At 43.7% G+C, this 18,352-nt stretch overlaps 1 protein-coding gene across 5 annotated transcripts in view; it reads left to right on the forward strand.

Annotated features, from left to right (window-relative positions):
• The window catches only part of LOC119178536 (neuroligin-4, Y-linked), a 523,045-nt gene extending 504,966 nt beyond the window's left edge, over nt 1–18,079 (forward strand). For 4 of the 5 annotated variants that reach the window (XM_075888769.1, XM_075888783.1, XM_075888791.1 and 1 more), the window contains 5 exons: nt 308–603; nt 2,996–3,208; nt 4,161–4,346; nt 8,596–8,795; nt 15,995–18,079. In XM_075888769.1, the coding sequence (XP_075744884.1) occupies nt 308–603; nt 2,996–3,208; nt 4,161–4,346; nt 8,596–8,795; nt 15,995–16,031 (932 nt within the window). In that variant the 3' untranslated portion in view covers nt 16,032–18,079. Of the gene's footprint in view, nt 1–307; nt 604–2,995; nt 3,209–4,160; nt 4,347–8,595; nt 8,800–15,994 lie in introns of all 5 variants that reach the window. The other variant, XM_075888794.1, reaches the window with a different exon arrangement.
• The last annotated feature ends 273 nt before the right edge of the window (nt 18,080–18,352 follow it).

Consider the following 18,352-nt stretch of genomic DNA (forward strand, 5'->3'; position numbering starts at 1 on the left):
ATTACTGTTTTCACTTTCGGAAGTTCATGAGCATGCAAACTAAGCAATTTTCGGTGTGAAGAAAGACGTTACTGCATAGTGGGCGTGGAAAGAATAACGCAAGTAATAATACATGAGGCGATGGTGTTGGTGATTATGATGGTGCTGTTACAAAGTGGCTGCACAGAACTGTAGAGACATGACCACCATGAATACTTTTAGTTTTTGGTGTACGCAAGAAGCGTTTAGTTTTTTTTATGGAATGTTGGCCGCATATCCCATTAAAGCAACGAAATAGTAGACACCGAACCAGGGTTGGGGCACGCAGGCACCAAACCCAAGGTGCGGGACCACTACCACGCGCACCGGCTGTCGGTGTGGACGCAGCTGATTCCAAAGCTGCACCGCGCGGGTGGCGGGGACGTGCCCCGCTCCCACCACTTGCTAGAAGACTTTGATGACGCAGCCTCGTACGACGGCGTGGTGCGCGAGGTGCCGCCTCCGCCCCCTCCCATGTCGCCTTCGCCCACGCCCTCCCTGCCACACTCCACCATCGACTCGAACTCGGGCGGTGGCGGGCCGCTCACCACCAGTGGAGGAGCGCGCGCTGGGAAAGGGGCACAGGTACGACGTATTGTTTGTTAGTCTGTCATGTTAGCAATATTCTAATTGCAACGGACATCAAAATGCCACGCTGACCACAGCCAATAAATATAGACAGCTATATTTAGTTCGTAAACTTGTCAATGTCTGTAGATACAGCATTAGCGCTTCCTTTGATAACACTAGCAAAGCTAATAGTGACCTTTTTGAGTATTTTTTTTTCGAAAAGGAACATGTTGACACCCATGACAGCGTCCAAAAAAGTGATGTTATTACTGTGAGTTAGCCATTACGTCAAAGTCAATGTCGAACACAGGTTAAAAAAAATTGTCCACTTACCTCCGCGCTTCGCTGCAAAGAACGTCGAAAAACAATAGTGTTCTGCCCGGAGGCGCCACGCGAGAAATGGTGCCACCTGGCAATAATGTGAAGACACGAAAGTTTTTTTTTAATGACCGAGTCACTGGTAGGTGGCTGCACTAGGTCGTTTTAGTGAAAACTCCGGAATTTTCAACGAAGCATAAAAAACACCCGCTTTTTTGTTCATAGGAACACATTGTCAACGCGGCGTAATATATATAGGCATTTCGGTCTTAAGAATAACGTAGCTATGCATTTCCTAAACATAACGAGACACTGCCTAACACTTACGTATCGATATTGCGCCTCAAATATACCTAATATTTGCTTTTTGATTAACAGAGTTCACAAGTATGAACGCCACCACCAGATCAAGATAGGTGAGAAAGAGCTTGAACTTTCGCCGGGTGACCCAATTACTGGACAGACCCCAACAGATAGACCAACTTTTCTGCATTGATGTAGAACAAGAAAAGCTATAGTCTTTATTATAACGTGTTTGTTGGTCATAGGTATAAGAGAGGTGTGTCCGTGGTTACTTTCTCCAATAATCAGTTGTCGCAACCGGCGTTGTCAATCACGCACACTTTTCTGTCTACTTATAAACACAAATCATACGAAGTCTATGGACCTACTAATCTTCTCTAATAACTGCAGAGCCGTTGTAGCTTATCGTTTGTCAATAGAGCGTGGATACAAAAAAGAAAAAAGTTTGCTATTAACCATTGCGCAAAGCTTTGCTTGTCTTCTCAGAGAAAGGGACAGAGCGATTGGGTTGCTATAGGCGATACAACGAGAGAAACATAGACAGAGGGAAAAAAAGGGGGAATGCAAGGAAGTGAGAAATGTAGATAAAGAGAAAAAAAAAAGGACATGTAAATGAGAAGAGGGAGAAAGAAAGAAAGCATATCAGTGCCTTGTGTGATATAGCATACCAGGGAGATGGAAAAGAGAAATGCGAGTGAGGAATGGGAAGAGAGAAATAGAGGGTGGGGCATAACATACCTATGTATAGTGCATCAAAGTGCGAGATAGATAAGAGTGAGAAGAAGGGATAAGTGGGTAAAAAGCAGGGTAAAACCAGTAGCTTCGCTAGTGGCACCACTATTTCGTAGCTTCCTTAAATGTATTATCATGTCAGGTATATTGAAGTACGTGATGGCACCAGCCAGATACCGGGCTACGGTATATTAGTAGCGATATGATATGAGCTTTTATAATTCTAGATAAGTGTTTTACTACAGATATATTTTTGTGGTGCTGCGAGTTTTTTTTGTGTGTACAAATTTAAAGTGCATGAAAGGTGCTTGCATACACTCAGTAGTCAAAATTCACATGGTTAGCGAAATAGCATGCACTTGCACTGCGCTTGTGTGTTTAACAGTTTGTGTCAAAATATGGCAACAACATCTCGGCTACTAAATTTTACGCCTAGGGTACACAAGTTTCCGCAAACGGTTTGAACTTAGCGGCCCTTCTTATTACAATCAATTCTGGGTGATGTTTGTGTTTCGAGTGTTACGCTTTCGATACAATAGTTCAAGTAACACTTAGTCTTTTATAACTTTTACCATTTACCTTCTTAAATATCACCAATATATGTGGGCGTCTCATTGCTTCAATAGCTAAGTGGTGTATTTATTTTGTAGAACTTATGATGTAAAACAAAATGTGTTTGCACACAGGCCTTATTTCAAAGCCTTTTTGGACTCGAATAGCATTGTTTTTGTTTAACGATCACCCGATATCTGAGGTGTATTCTTATTTCACATACAATCCCAGAAACTTTGTTCGAGTTATTGCGGCAAAATATTTTTTTCTTGAACGTTATCCTCAGACGCAATATTTATTATTTTTTATGTTATACGTCACATGATGTCTGTATTTCAAGCCACACTCGAACCTATTGCGTCAACATAAACACACTATTACGAAGAGCAACCGAGGGATCGAAGTCAAGATATTCAGTGCATTTCACTTTGAACTAGCTACACCGTGTGATTCCAAGCGTGATGGAAAGCGTCAAACTGGGTCGATACCCGTGACCATTTAGGATGGCGGCCGTGGCGGCGTCACGACACCCGGTGACCCCAGCCAAACGGAGGCCATGGCCATGCCCCAGGGTGGCTACTCTACGGCGCTGGGCGTCACCATCGCTGTAGGATGTTCGCTTCTCATCCTCAACGTGCTCATCTTCGCCGGCGTCTACTACCAGCGGGACAAGGCGGGCCGGGCCTCCGACAAGGCAAAGAAGAGGCCGTTCGAGGTGTGTCAAATTACTCCGGTAATACGTTCGCTCTAAATATAAGTATTTAAACGTTACCGAGTTACAGCAAACAGCACTTCCTATGGTCACTTTTATATTCATATTGGCTGTGCGAACAAAAGAAAACATACGCAAGTCATTCAGTAGCAGCAAGCTAAGTGTGCGAAACAGTGTACGTGGTGCATTCGCTGTAATGGCAGCGATGGGGAACTTGCCAGCATAATCTTGATCCTTCTTGGAAACGAAAATGAAGCAATACATAGATGGAGCTGTTTGTATATTATTCTTCTTCACGCTAGACAGGACAATGTGTGTGGTTTCGTTGTACTAACATATGACACAATACCTTTAGTAGACAAAAATTTGTTAACTTGATGTCGTGGTCTCGCCAGATTAATATTGGCTATCTATATTTCTTTGTAAAAAACATACTAGAATGAACCCACTTGAGATTCCACTAGAACTGAACTACGACACCTGATTGTGGCCTAGACAAAGAGATTTTTTGTTGTTTTATTTGTTCGGTGTTCACTTCTGCCGTTCGTAGTCAGTGCTAATACAGCAGGCGCACTTTGCAAGAGCTGGCGAGTGTTTTTATTGCTGAAATATTAATATTTTGGAGGTTTAACGTCCTGAAACTATTATATGATCATCGGAGACGCCTAGTGAAAAGCTCTGGAAATTTTGATCATCTGGCGATCTTAAACGTGCGCTTAAATGGCACAGTACACGGGTCTCTGCCATATTACCTCCACCGAAATGCGACCGCCATGACTGGGATCGAACCAGCGACCTTTGAGTCCGCAGCCGAGCACCGTACCGCTGCATCGCCGCGGCCGACAGTATGTAATTCCGAAACGATGCTTTTATGTTATGCGGGTGAAATATGCGAAAGTATACATGCATGCTAGGCATTGGGCTTATAATATCACTCTCTCTTGTACTATTGCAGCCTCCGCGCCTGGGCGACGAGCTGGGTCGTGGTTCTCCGCCGTCGCAGCCGGCCTCCATCCTGGCCGGCAGTGGAACGCTCAAGCGACCACCTCCGGCGTCTCCTTGCGCTGGAGGATGCGAGCACCTGGACTACCAGAGCACGCCCGCGGTCGTCACCGGCTGTATAGCCGTCGCGCCACCCAAGGTCCGTGTCCCAATTCATATCATGTGTTAACCAGAAGTGCCAAATTATCTCTGCCCTTGCAAATTTTTAGGTAGCAAATTCTATAAACATTCTTCTTGCTAGAGTGATGCGTTTTAGATGATAGATGCAAATGGCCAGTGTGGAGCAGGCGCATTCCTTATTTGGCACAGCTCAAAATGTGCGTTTATACATTAATTAGTTCCACGCCTAATTGAGCTATTCTAGCGCTTGAAGGACTGCTGACAGTGTGTCACAAAATTTACTGTATTGCATTTGCATTTACAATAATGCAGAAGAAGCAATTTTAATGTATCGTTTTATATTATTACATTGTTCGTATTTTCTTTACCTTAAGTAATATTTTGTACTAGTTTCAAGAAGGAGACGCGTTCACTTTTCCTCTGTGTTGTTTCACGACAATTAGTTTTGCTTCTCCACAAGCGTGACCTATATGTGGCAGTGCACGCTTTACAGGCAGAAATTGCACTTTTGTTTAGTTAATGAACGAAGTATTCTCGCTTTAGGTTGATTTTGTTTTACGAATATGAGCACAGAATTACATTGCCCTAACGTTATATTACATGTATGGCAGAAATACTCATTCAGATGCAGGTCAAAGATAATGAAAAATTATTTAGTTACATTAGAGGTAATAGGTGCACATCGGTGTACGTTGCGAGATTTCTCAGTTCAAAATGTATTGAAGTTACAGTAAATAACCTAAGCGTTTTGTAAAAATTCCCTCATATTCTAAAATACCTTCAGTTAAGGCACGTCGAGAAGTAACACTGCTATATCACAAGAAGCAATTAAATTCAAGAATACTTAATTATGAGTTGACGGCCGGATTGAGATAAAAAAAGTGTTTAAGATTTGAGAAAACAAAAACGCCAAACTCGTTAAGGAAAAGCAAAAAAAATATTCTGAGATGAGTCGCAGCGAAGGTTTGATTTTTAAATGCCACACTTTGCGTAAAACTAGTTCATTGCAGTTTTGTAGATGCATCCTGCAGAGCGGTTGCTTTTTTGTTTAAGTTAAAAGCAATACCTTAATTCCTAGGCCTCGCATGCTTTTCGCAATAGCGTGTGTTAACCTGCACTTGCTGGCTTTATTATTGTACACAAAAACTGCCTTCATCAAATTGCAAAAGCATAAATGAAGACAGCTTTTACATCAGTCTTATGCCCATTTCAGCATCGTAATGAATTCGTCACAAAGACGTATCAGCACGCTTACCGAGTGCTCATAAATAGACATGCCACATGCGCAAACCCCTTCAATCAAAAGTGATTTTGGATGCCTGCACCAAATGATACGGCACCAGAATGTGTAGTGTTGCGTTAAAGTTAATAACAAATCTGGAGATTATTACTACTTTTTTGTACAATTGATCAGAAAAACGGGACGCTTTCGGAGATGCGGATAAAAGCAAATCATGTTAATTTCAGCGTAACGCTAGTACCATCTCTCTTCACTAAAGTGAATTCTATGTCTTGTACTGCTGCTGTGGCTTTGAAATAGCACCAACGTGCAGTTTCACTGGCACTGAGGAGTTCTAAGTGGAGTTGCTGGTGCACAACAGCTCTTTGGTGTTTACAAAAGATGAAACCGATGACTTATACCCGGGGATGAGACACTGGACCACAATTTCTGCAAAATTAGAACATTTATGCTTTGAGTGCTTTACGATTGGAATAGATCAACGAGTGCCTTCGCTGCAAGTTTATTGTTTACTTGGAGCTACGTTTTACCTAATATTACGTATATAACAGACCAGTTATGGGAAATCGATAAGTTAAGGCAATATTGTCAGTGACCTATTTGTAACAATGCGCTACAAGGCGTCGTTATGAAGTAAGGGTGCACATACAGTTAGAGTTTTTCTCACTAGATGGTAAAAAGATAGTTAACCATGTGCGATCTACGTCTGTGTCTGGGAGCAAGTCTTGAGGTTTAGAGACTCTACTTGTGAAAATGTTGGAGCCAATTCAACATAATGTATACAGGAAATAACGCCTCTCTATTGAACCAACATACTCTAGAATTAATTCGTAAGCAGGGAGTGGGCTGGAAAACGTTTAAACATGCGCACTTGTTTTCTACATAGCAGAATCTCGGAGTGGTTTATGAGCTTTTAATAACAAGGGTCCACTCGCTCCCTGACTGCTTTCTTATGAGTTTAATGTTTTTTCACATGGTTTATCTCATGACGCTTTCGCCTGAAATAGACTGAAAACGGAATGTGAAGTGGTTGGGGCTTCCCAAATGCTCAATTGAGTGCATAATTTATTCCAAACGTTTTATTTTTGCTCTTGAGAGTACAAACAAGCTGAAAAAATTTTTTGAATTACCACTAAATATTTTAGTGATAAGTAATTCTTTTTCCCAAATTCTACGTAATTGATTAAGGTTTATAGTTAATTTAGATAACTGTTAACTATAATTGAGAAAACAGATCATGCATAAAATGGATTACAATTTAATTGAGAATTGAGACCATTCAGCAGTCCTGTCGCACATCATTGGTAAAAATGAACATTGAGTAATTATATCAGTACGCCACGATGATGAAAAAAATCACGTAATATCCTCGAAGTCAACTACGAGGAGTCGGTTAAGCACTGGAATCACTTACCCGCTTTGAACCATGCAAAGAAAACATTTCTGACGTTCCTTTACGTTTGCTCTACGTGGTTGAAAACGAGTAATGGTTTATATTTTGGTAGGTAGAAGTAGCCGTACGTAACGCTCATTGGTGGGACTCTACGTGCCACCAAGGGATCTTTACAAGTGGAGCAAACCGTGTACTCACTGTTAGCTTCATCATCGGTGGTGAACCCTCGCTGCAGCAGGGTGACGACACTGCCGTGTGTTCGTTCGTTACAGATGTTAGAAATCTTCGTCAGGTTATTCTTGAACACCAAGCGGTCGAAAACATTACAGCTGTATCCAAAACTATGGTAAAAAATCGCACTTAAACCGCGCATCGATTCCACCAACCTCAAGTAGCGACCGCTTGAGGTGTTTTGCAGCCGCTTTCCACGCTCTCAACACCTCCGGATCCGCTTACCGGCGTTGACGTGCCACTGCAGCTTCGTTAGCAACTCCTGGTCAGCTTGCTGGAGCTGCCATTTCGTAGCAGCTTCACGAGCCCGCAACTCTAGGTCCACTTGTCTTCATTGCCGCGCTGCAACCGCTCCTCGAGCCCTTAGCTACGCATGCAGTTTTGCCGCCTTGTCTTTACTGTCTTCGCTGTTTAAGAAAAAAGAGATTGCGCACCAGGAGCGAGCACTGGTCGCTTTAAGTACTATGTCACGCCGACAGGGGGACAAGGCTCGACCTTGAGGAGCTTCAATGTTATATGGTGGAAGTTTTTTTGTGACGTCATTTGCAATCACACTGTGTGTCACATATAGCTGAATTAACAATATATGGTCCCTGTGGGACCATAGTAGCGCATACGTGCGCCATCTTGCCTGGCTAACAACCATAGCTACGCGGCGAAGGTGCGCTATGTTTTTGTAGGCAACTTGTTCAAGCCTGTCGCGGATTGACAAAGCTTGCCGCCGATCACCAGTCAACGTGCCTGTCATGTCAATGACCGGCGAAGGAAGAATAAAAACCTGCTTTCGGGACTGTTTCAAAGCATTTTTTGAACTATTTGTTAACGCGAAGCGCAAAGGCGTAGCGTAGCGCCGAATAACATGCACCGCCGCTGCTGCATGGTCAAGTGGCGCCCGCTATGAAAAATTAGCAACAGTTCACAAACACTAAATATAGGTTCTAAGAGATTGCTTATGTTAGTATGCTTTCTTTAAATAGTGCTGAATCCCCGCAAATAGTTTCCTGTCGAAGCTTAAGGACATGAATCTTGAGCAAATAAAAACACCACTTCGTAGCTAACGGCCTACTGAGCGCACGACGGTCACATGATCAATTGAGATGAACGGCAATCGCTTCCGGTGGTTCGGCCTTCTACACCAGCTTCTCCGCAGTGCGTAATTCCTAGTGGCTTTCGAAAAAAAAACACTCCACCCTGCTCTCTAAAGATAGCATATACAGTTATTCTACAGATACCCCACGTGGAGCATCATCTGATTGGGTCTAAGTAAAGTAATGCCTACCTTGCGAGAAATTCAAGTTGAAAGAAAAAAAAATGTTTTGGAACGAAATACGCTTTCACGAAGAAACTTTCTTTTTCATTATATTTCTCACTAAATATTTCGATGGCGGGCATGACTCGGCTCAGGTGCCTCCGAAGCCGAACAGCCTCCTCCCGTCGGATCATCCGGAAGCCCAGCCCTTGCTCCCTCTGTCAGCGTCTGCGCGGGTTCTTTCACCTAGTGCACACGCTACGCTTCTCAGGCATCACCAGCAGCAGCAACAGCAGCAGCACCAGCAACAACAGACACAACAGGTCTCGGGCCACAACACACAGGAGCTGTGCGTGTGAGTACGTAGACTCACCTTCCATTTCATAGCATACGCTGTGTATTCTGTGTGTGCTCTTTCCCGTAAATGTTTCATTCACCAAGCCTGCCCAACTGAGAATATTCATCGGAAAGGAGAAAAAAAACATAACGCAGAATTTTCATTAGCTTTCGTGGAATAGAGTATGAAAAATGATTTATTTTGATGCAGGAATGTGGTCCTAAAAGTAAACACGTTCATAATATGTTTTTCTAAATTTTCAGAAATATCGCCCAACGTACATACGACATTTTTCAATTTTCTCTGAAATTCTAAATTTTACGCTGCCGGAAAACATTACTCTCACTGATAGAAAAAGTCAATTTCTTCTGAAACGCTTTCTGCATGACTTTTGAGAAGTTTCAGTAGTAGGTTAGCATCAACCTTTTGTTTTGTTCCATTTGACGAGTGCTTTGTTATACTTGAAACATTCACCAGTGCACAAATCCTAGCGCAAGATTTTACGAATGGATGGTTGATCTGCAGCAATAGAACCTGGCGGCTTCACTTGCACATAAGTAGCTTTCTAGCAAGTCCCTGTAGGCGGTTCTTTTCGTAACGTGATCAATCCCTTAGGCAGCATATAAAGCATATGTGCTGACTCTAATGCAAAAAATACTATTTTGCTAATAAACAAACAGTATATTTTGTATCTTATTGTTTCAGCAACAATATAGGCTCATTTACATACAAAATTTCTTAAAGATTTCATGGCCTCACTTTCGCAGGTGCAGACCCCTGTTAGTGATTAGTTTGTTATAGACTAAGTGCAAATCAGGACAAAGCCGTCTACATCGCAAGCTTCATCAAGGTATAAGCGTTATTAAAACTTTGATTGGATTAACAGCTGCCAATACAACACAAACAGTTTTCTAATTTGTTTCAACCTAAAACAGTTATTTATAACGTTTCTACAATGCAACTTCTACATCGAAATTATCGTTCAAAATGGCTATTCAAGTTCGGCCAAATAACCCGCTGGTGTATTATAATAGCTGTTGTTATTAGTCATTATTGCTAACTATGTTCTTACGCTCAAGTTAATGGGATGCATTCTCACTAACTCCTTAGACGCGAAGCGACAGTAGTTAAGTTTCGAAAATCAAAATAACCGGTAATTCAGTTACCACTTGTGAATCAGGCATGAGTGGCCAGAATGCGTTGTTGTGAAATTTACTCGCCTTGCCCAGGCATCCGAACTACAGATGCAAGGCTGGTTCAACTCTTATTGGTGTGCGGAGCTGCGGCAACGGCGCAACCAGGGACTAGTTAGGAGCTGTAAGGCTGGTCACCAAGATTAAAGGCATGGCATCACGTGAAGCAGAAGAGCTCTGGTAGGGCTAGTCTCCTAGCTTCCATTTTGCTAGACACCAGCGAGGGCGCAAAATGAAGTTGCGTCTTTTGCCCACTTCCCATTTACCAAGGGGAATCACTTCATTTTTATGTATTGACCAAACTACCTCCACCCTCCTCATTCCGTTGCTCATGATTAGTCTAAACCACCTGCTTGCTGCTTGGAGTATCGTTTTACATCGAAAGCTGGTATGAGATCACAACTCGGGTCACGCGCGGCGCCGTAGTTCTCCGCCGCAGCTGCCGCCGCCACCAGTGTCCGTAACCGTTTCGCACGAAATTAGAAAAACATAACCAAGTACAAAGGACAAAGTGGGGCTCGAACCCTGGTTCGCTGGGTGCAAGCCCAGTATTTTTTACCACTGAGCCACGCAGGTGCTTGGGACTTGTTGGCAAACTTGCCTTAGGCAGGCTTGATGTCGGTAAAGCAATCGCGTTAATACGATTTATAAAGCGTTTTAAAACTGTCAAAAAACAACCAGTTATCGCACAATGCGAATAGCGTAACGAGTGGGTCGTCCAATGCTCCGACCCATTACAAAAGCTTGTTCCTGTTCACATATTAACTGTGGTGCATACCCACTTCAGGCATAATTCCTCATCGTCATCAGTCACTGCATGAACACTTAAGACAAAATTCTTTGCAAGTGTTTAGCGGATACCACGCTTCTCATAAAAATGACGAAAACTAGCACTGTGAATGCCGGCCTACTACCCCCAAAAGTTATTATTAATGCAGTATGAGTATCAAGCAAGTGTGCTTGCGGCAGCTACCCAATGAGTGTTTAGAACAGGCTCTGAAAAATCGCTCTTCTAGCTTTCGCTGTGACAATGCTGTACCTTCCGCGCGGGCCTGGCATTTTTTTTCTCTTTTTTTGTAGCCCGTGCCACAATTTGTCGCCATGAGTGGCCGCGCATTGTTAAACATACTTCACGGAATGCAGCAATTAAAAACAGCGTCACAACCGTAGTCGGTGGGAAGAAATGCACCGGAGAAAAAAAAATGTGACGCGACCCATGTTGTCGTCTGTAGGCATGCGTTCCTGCGAGAAGTTTACGATGGCCCACCCTGTTAGGATGCTGACAACCCTTGTTAAGTTGTTTGCCCCTGATGGCGCACGTGTCTCGTGCATAAGCTGCATTCAGGGGTGACAACTATCGAGTGGTAGGGGGTGTTGTGCTCGCGAGCGTTTATCACCACCACCATCATCATCACTGTTAGAACGGTGGCGCCGGCAGTGACGCCTAGCGGTAAGCCTCGGTAGCAGCACTGGCGAAACGAACGGCTCTTTTTGCGGGTGGCGGGTGACCGTCCACTGCAGTGGTCCGCAGCGGACGGCACAGCGGCTTGTCTGCTGTGGGCCGTGGTGGTGAGTCAGGCGCTGACGACGCCGCCTTGTGTTTGTCATGTTGAGTGTTGTTGAATATTCTGTAAGGTTGTTCTACCGTGTGGATCACATTTGATGTCAAAATAATTCGGCTGGCGATATCGTCGATTTAAAGGTAGTTAAATAAATGTGGGTTGTTCAGGTGCGTTCCGACCATGTCTACTGTGATCAATCACTTCAAGAGCGTGGTGTTCTCATCTTCAGACCCCAAAACCCACATAAACAAAAATAACACAATTGGAAAAGCGGAGGTAAAACCCTATGGGCCTTTTCTTAAATGCGAATGCATTAAAATGTTGACAGTTTAAAAAAAAGGTTTTTAACCTCAAAATTGATATAGCGAAATATATCCAACCATCCGAATTGCAAACAACATGGTCGCACTATTGCAAAAAAGTTCAAGAATTTTCATGTAAAACAACTACTTTCCAAAAACCATTATTTCCTCGAACAGCACGTAGTTGGAACGCACTGCCCGATGAAGTTGCATCATTTATAACTGTTCATCGTCCATGAATGCGATAGCGAATCGGCCTCTATTCATTGATTGTTTTATTGCCGTTACTATATCATTAGTATTCACACTGCATCTAGATTGTTCTGTGTGTATGAGTTGTATTGCTTTGGTATGTTAAGCACTACCTCATACCTCATTTGTATGTTACTTTGTGCGGACTGCTACTTTTTGCTCATTGTCTCAATTTGTCATTTTGTTCGTTTTTGCCCACTGTTTTGCTGTATCAGTCACTCGTGCCTTCTTCTTAGGCAAAACTCGCTAATTCTGTCGAAAATGTTCAATACGTGCTACATGGACTTATGTTGTCAATGTTTCTAATTTAGAACGTTTCTAGATTTTTCTCCCTCGACACATTGTTCTTTTTATAAGTGATTCCAATTGTTTTCTTGCATTGCATAATGTAATATCATATGCATATATATGTACCCACTTCTGCCTATGACTTCGCATAGAATCCGGCAGTATTTACTAAATAAATAAATTTCTTACTCGGGCTATGTCGGGCATCCATGCCGGCAGCTTTTATCTTTCTGCTCTCACTTCCTCTACCATTGCAACAGTTGCGGGCGCGCAAGCTTTTCTTAGCCCCTAGAAACCGGAGCATGACGAGAGAGTGTTAGACAGGGTAGGTGCAGTGCTTCACCCACGGAGGAAGGAAATATAGGAGAGAGCAAGCCCAGCCTGCGCGCTACGTGAAAAGTGTGGAGGAAATGACACCATGGCGGCCATAATCACTGGGCACAATGGCGACGTTGCTATGGTTACGTGTTGCGCAGTGTAGCTGGTCTAGCCGTGAACGGCTGCGGCTGGCGGCGGCATGTTTGCCTCCACAAGTCTCGTGCTGAGCCGTGGCGGACAATATCCGTGCTCTGCGCCGCGTTATTGGTTAAGCAGTCTTCTCCTGGCAGTTGCTGCACTCTTAGAAACTTTTACAAAACCTTTAGTTTACCACGGGCCTTTACAGTGCGTAGAACGAGCGCATATTCATGTGTCGTGCGGCGGATGACGTGGATGAAGCATTTGAAGTGCTCAGAAAAATTGCGTTGGGCACCATGACTAAGCGGAATGACGAAGAACGTCTTGCAGGTCAGTGACGATTGGGCAGTGCTCCTGCTTGTGGCAACAGAAGAAATGGTTGTGCCCAGCAAGATGCAATGAGAACCATGTGCACATACGTAGCTTCGTGTTCGGTATGTGTACAGTAACAACTTGTATGCGCGTAATAAAACATCTTTTCTGTTCCGCTTGTTATACTCACCCCCAGCATTGTAATCTCAACGTTAGAAAAGCCGCATTCAAGTCTCGCAGAGTGCTCAAAATCACCACGTTCGCATGCTGACGCCGGTGAGTTTCACGCGGAAACCTGGCCCAGTGGCCAGGTGCTGCGTCGGCCTTGTGTCGGAATGCAACCGTAGAAGAAGGCGCACGACCGATCGTGTTGTGTGTACAGTTGTTGAATTAATGACATAAAAACACGCGCCGTTGTCAGTGCATCTAGCGCGCGTTCTCTTGTACTTGCTTCGTTGTCGGTGAGCTGTTACTCGCTGTTAATACTCGGACAAAATGATTTCGCCGAAGGTGTCGCGCTGGCTCAGAGTGTTGAGCCCCGTTCCATTGGTTTCAGATCGCCACGACAAGCGCGCTGCGCATCTCACGTGCTTTTCGTGCTGGAGAGAGAGTCGCGCCTTCTGCTTTACATTCGGATGTAAACAAGAGAAGAGAATTTGTCCAGTCAATAAGGCCGACTTCCGGCTTCACGATAGCTTCACAACAAGTGACGTCGGAGCCTCTCCTAAGTTTTTTTTTCTTTCCTCTATGGCTTCGCCGCTCCTTCTCTCGCCATTCGCTCTCTCTACTCCCTGCGCTCTTCCTTCCCGTCCACTCGCGCCTCACTCCCAACCGATGGCTAGATTGGCGCCTCTCAGAACATTCGGAAATGTGTGCTCGAGACGCCACTGTGAAACGCCAAAGCAGAGACGAGAACGCCGGTGCCCCCCTCTTTCGTCCGCTCGCTCCTCACTCTTGACCGTTCACTGGCTGGGCCGCTCTCGAGACGATAGCAGAAGTCAGTGAAAGCGAAAGTCTGATGCCAACGGTGCCCTGTCTCGACACAAGAAATGCATTCGCATTTCCTCACGATTGCCTTCGGGGAGGTAGGGGCATTTTTTCTTTCGTTCTGCGTCGGCAAAACAACGTTTCAATATCCATTCTTGTAATGCTTCTCATATGCGGTGCCAGTGGTATCGGTGCCGCTGGGATTAATTTACTACTTTTATTGTCTTAAACCATACTCAACGGCAAGAAAAGAAAAGCAGGGAGGTTAGCTTCTGCTTGACATCCCTGACTTCATTTTTTCTCGTTTCTCTTTTTAATATCCTATAGGTTGCATGAATGTGTTGTTTCGCAGAAAAGGAAGATATGTAGGAAGGCACAAACATTCCTGGGCATATTTAAAGTGTGATGACCTTCACGAACTTTCACGTGAAGCTTCATAGAGTCAAAAAACGAACAACACTTACATATACTTTTTCAATGCACGATAGATTTAAAAATAAAGCGGAAGCAGCTTATTCTTGCTTACACATAGCTATCGTGCCTAGAATAAGGCCTTAGAAAACAGGAGAAAGCCATGCGCTAGGTATGTGTGTTTTGGTACGTCATAAAAATGTGCGGTTGCTCATTTTGTTTATTTCTTGCTCTCTGCCACGACATCGCTAATAATAAGAGCGAGAATTTCCAAGATATTCAATAGAACAAATTATTTTTGCAACTTATTACTTGGGCACGCACGTGAAAATCGAACAGCGAACATAGATCCCGCAAGGTTGTGTCGCGGGACAGAACATTTGAGTCGTGGAGAAGGCGCTAAAGCAGGCTTTATTATCGAGCTGAGTCTCTGCCTTTACAATTTTTTTTCAAGGACCATTACTCTCGTTCAGATTAGCCAGCTTCCAGTCTCTAGTGTTTCTAGTTTTTGTATTTCACTACTGCCGCAAATAAGCAACAGCTTGTTGAAACAGCTTTTTTCAACACAATGAACAGCGATTGCACTAAAGTATGTGCGAGCAACTCTCAAATAAATATCGGTGTCTCTTCATACCTACAAACTATATTAGCAGCAGCTGACTAACGAAATGCAAAGAAAGTGAGGAACAAAAAAACTGCCAAAGTCGCACGTAACGAGATATTCTACTCCTACGAAGCAACTAAAAAATGTTCGTGGTAGCGTCAGAGATGGATTACATGGTTAGCGGCCAAGAAATGGCACATCGCTTAAAACCTTAAACTGGGCAGCGTACAAGATAACATGCGGATACCTTCAGAAGACCCAAGAAGTAGCTCAAAGCAACTCAAGCTGAATATTGACCGTTGCCCCGTATTCTTTCACTACTACGTACAGACCAATATTGAAGTGCATTTAGGCAGTGAAAGAAAAAGTCACATTTATTTCACATTAACAGCTGATGCCCAGCAAAAGACCGTAAGACTCAGGAAGTTAACACAGGCCAGGGGGAGGCTGTGCTGTGCAGCTCTGACCCTGACCAGAGTTGCAGGGTTATGCAAAGATTAGAAGATGCCGGCTGTGCTAATAGGCTTGTGGCCGCCTAATCACAAAACTGCCCATAAATATACATAGATATGAACGTAAAGTTTTTACTCTCTCACTTTCTTTCATGGCGCTCTTTTCTTTTGCTCTCATGGTTCACTTGGCCTGACGAGCGCTTTGGTTTCGTGCTCACGTAAAGAGAAACGTTTGATGCAAATATGTTGATAACCTAAAAAGGGTGCAAACTTGCGAGCACCATAAACACCCAGAAAGCATAAATAGAGAGGGAATAAATGTTGCGCACTGCTGCAGCCTCCAGTTTTTTTATTCTTCATCTTTGTGGCGTTTGTCTTTCTTTCAATTCTATCAACAGAAGTTTCCGGGACCGGAGGGAAGAGACAACGGTCTAGCATCGGTGGTGGTGGCGCGGTGGCCTTCCGGGCGTGAACTGTGGCGAGGAGTTGCACTGGACACCAGTGGCCCCTAGGGACAATAACCGACTGACGGACTCGGCCGGACACTCCCTCTTTGGCTAGCCCGCGTCATCGGTGCGGGGAGGGTGGTGAGTCATGGAATACGACTCACGCCCCAACCAACCTACGTTCTTCACTTCGAGAAAGCAAAAAAACGACTCTACGAGAAAAAAAAACACAAAGACATTGTTACTGTGGAGAAAGGAGCAACGTTCATATTTTTGTTCCTCTTGTCCACTACACTTCATCCTTCTCGACAACCACCAGCCACCACGGCGAATCTGCGTACGAGGAGTTCATAGCGTCGCTCTTGGAATGGCGCTGGCTCAGACGTCTTTTGTGTGCCTGTGTGTGCGTGTGTAATTCTGTGCGAATACCGTTCAACGTGTCTCGCGGATACGGTGCGCAGTGGGTTCTTTCTGTTTGGCTCGGCTGACTGACGCGCGTGTTAGCCGGCGGGTGGCGCTGCGTGGTCTTTCCGAGGCTAACGAGAGAAGACGGTGGCCTCTAACGAGCCGTTGTGACAGGCCTTCGGTTGTGCTACTGAATGCTTCCTTACGGCGTTGCCCGTAATGTTTACTGACGGCGTATTTTTCCGTTTCGACCTAATTATTTGTCATTGCCGCTTCTGTGGTCTGTGCGTTGGTTTCTGACAAGACTTGTTGGCCATTCTTTGCTTTTCGTCCCTTTGAGTGAGTCAGCTGCGTAATGGTAGCGGCAGCTGTAGCCACAAAGGCGTCCTGTGACGCTAGACAACAAGCCCGTTAAATTCGTTCTTTTTATTCTTTTTTTTTACTTTAGCAAACACTTGGGTGCCGATCCAGCAAAGTATGATGAATAATTTTGTACCAGTGCTCACAATACGTTCCACGTGGCGCTCACAGACGCACTACGCCCACAAATCTACAAAACATGTGTAAGGACATGACTGCTGGCCACCCCTTTTGGACTGTTCCTAGAGCTCGCGATGTGGGATTATAAAAGAAAAGAGTCGAGCCCAATATTCTGCCACCATCAATATTTTTTTTGTTTAACGCACATTCTAGAGAATCTCAGGGGTCACGAGTGGTAAACACTTTTTTCGTTTGTAGTGTGTGAAGGATTTGGACAACCTTGTTCAAATAAATAAAACCAGTGGCGTAGATTGAAGTTTAGGATTTTCAAATTATTATGTTACACCTCAAGACATAGTTACGACAATGACATAAACGTTGGATCTCAGGCCCGTATGCATCTATCTGATTTTTCTTGATTTTTGCTGACGGACTTCGGTGAAAAGAAGTGAACGTACGATTCGGGACACAACTCATGCTCAGTAAGCGCAAGCTTCTTTCATTTAGTTAGTCTGAAAGAACTGTTGTAAACCGAATGCCATTGATTTGTATCATACACACATCGCAATATTTTCCATCCCACTTGAAACCAGTTAACGCTCCCGTGTCCTTCGATGAAGTAACATGTTTAAAGAAGCCATTTAAATTATGAAGTGCATTTCGGTTATCTTTATTTTGTAGATTTTGTTTCAAGGAAGTGTTGGTTTCCTTTATTCAATTGAGAAACTCTCTACAAAGAGGATTTTCTCGAAGTTCCTCTATTGATTCTTATTTTGTCGCCATATCTTGGCTATGTGCTAGATTTGTACAGTACTCGTTGGTAATAGTGATATCATTGGCCATTCAAGATTTTGCCGTTACAAAATCCAAATACAAAATAATGGTGTAACTAAGAATGCCATCTCATTGTGACACATTTAACACCGACATCAAATTAATACTTCCTTATTTAGCTCATTACTGTTAGCGATCTGCATGGAGCTGTGAAAATCACCAATAAAACACATCCTTTCTTGCAGCCCCAACATTTCACAATTAAGCGAACATGTTACACATATGGGTCTCTATTGTTTTCATGTGCCCTTTAGAAGAAAAAAAAGAGCGTATGATGTGTTTTCAATTGTACAAACAAATAAAGCTTCTTATTATGAATTTGCATGACAAACTGCTGGAAAGATGAGCCTCAAGTAGCAAAAAGGCTTTATGAAACAAAAAAAAAATCAAGCCACTGCTAGAAGCTTGTGAGCAGTTCGTTGAAGTCTTGAATATTATGCCGAGTAGGCATAATGCATTCACATTGAGAAACATCCACAGTCTTCACTCGTTCAGAAACAGGCCTAGTCCAGAACATTGTGCTACATAACAACCCTGAAAGATGAAGGCATCAAAGGTAATGTTTTCTTCACTACTTATGATATGTTCAAA

Source organism: Rhipicephalus microplus, chromosome 1 (assembly GCF_043290135.1).
Source record: "Rhipicephalus microplus isolate Deutch F79 chromosome 1, USDA_Rmic, whole genome shotgun sequence".
In the NCBI taxonomy this organism is placed as follows: Eukaryota; Metazoa; Arthropoda; class Arachnida; order Ixodida; family Ixodidae; genus Rhipicephalus; species Rhipicephalus microplus.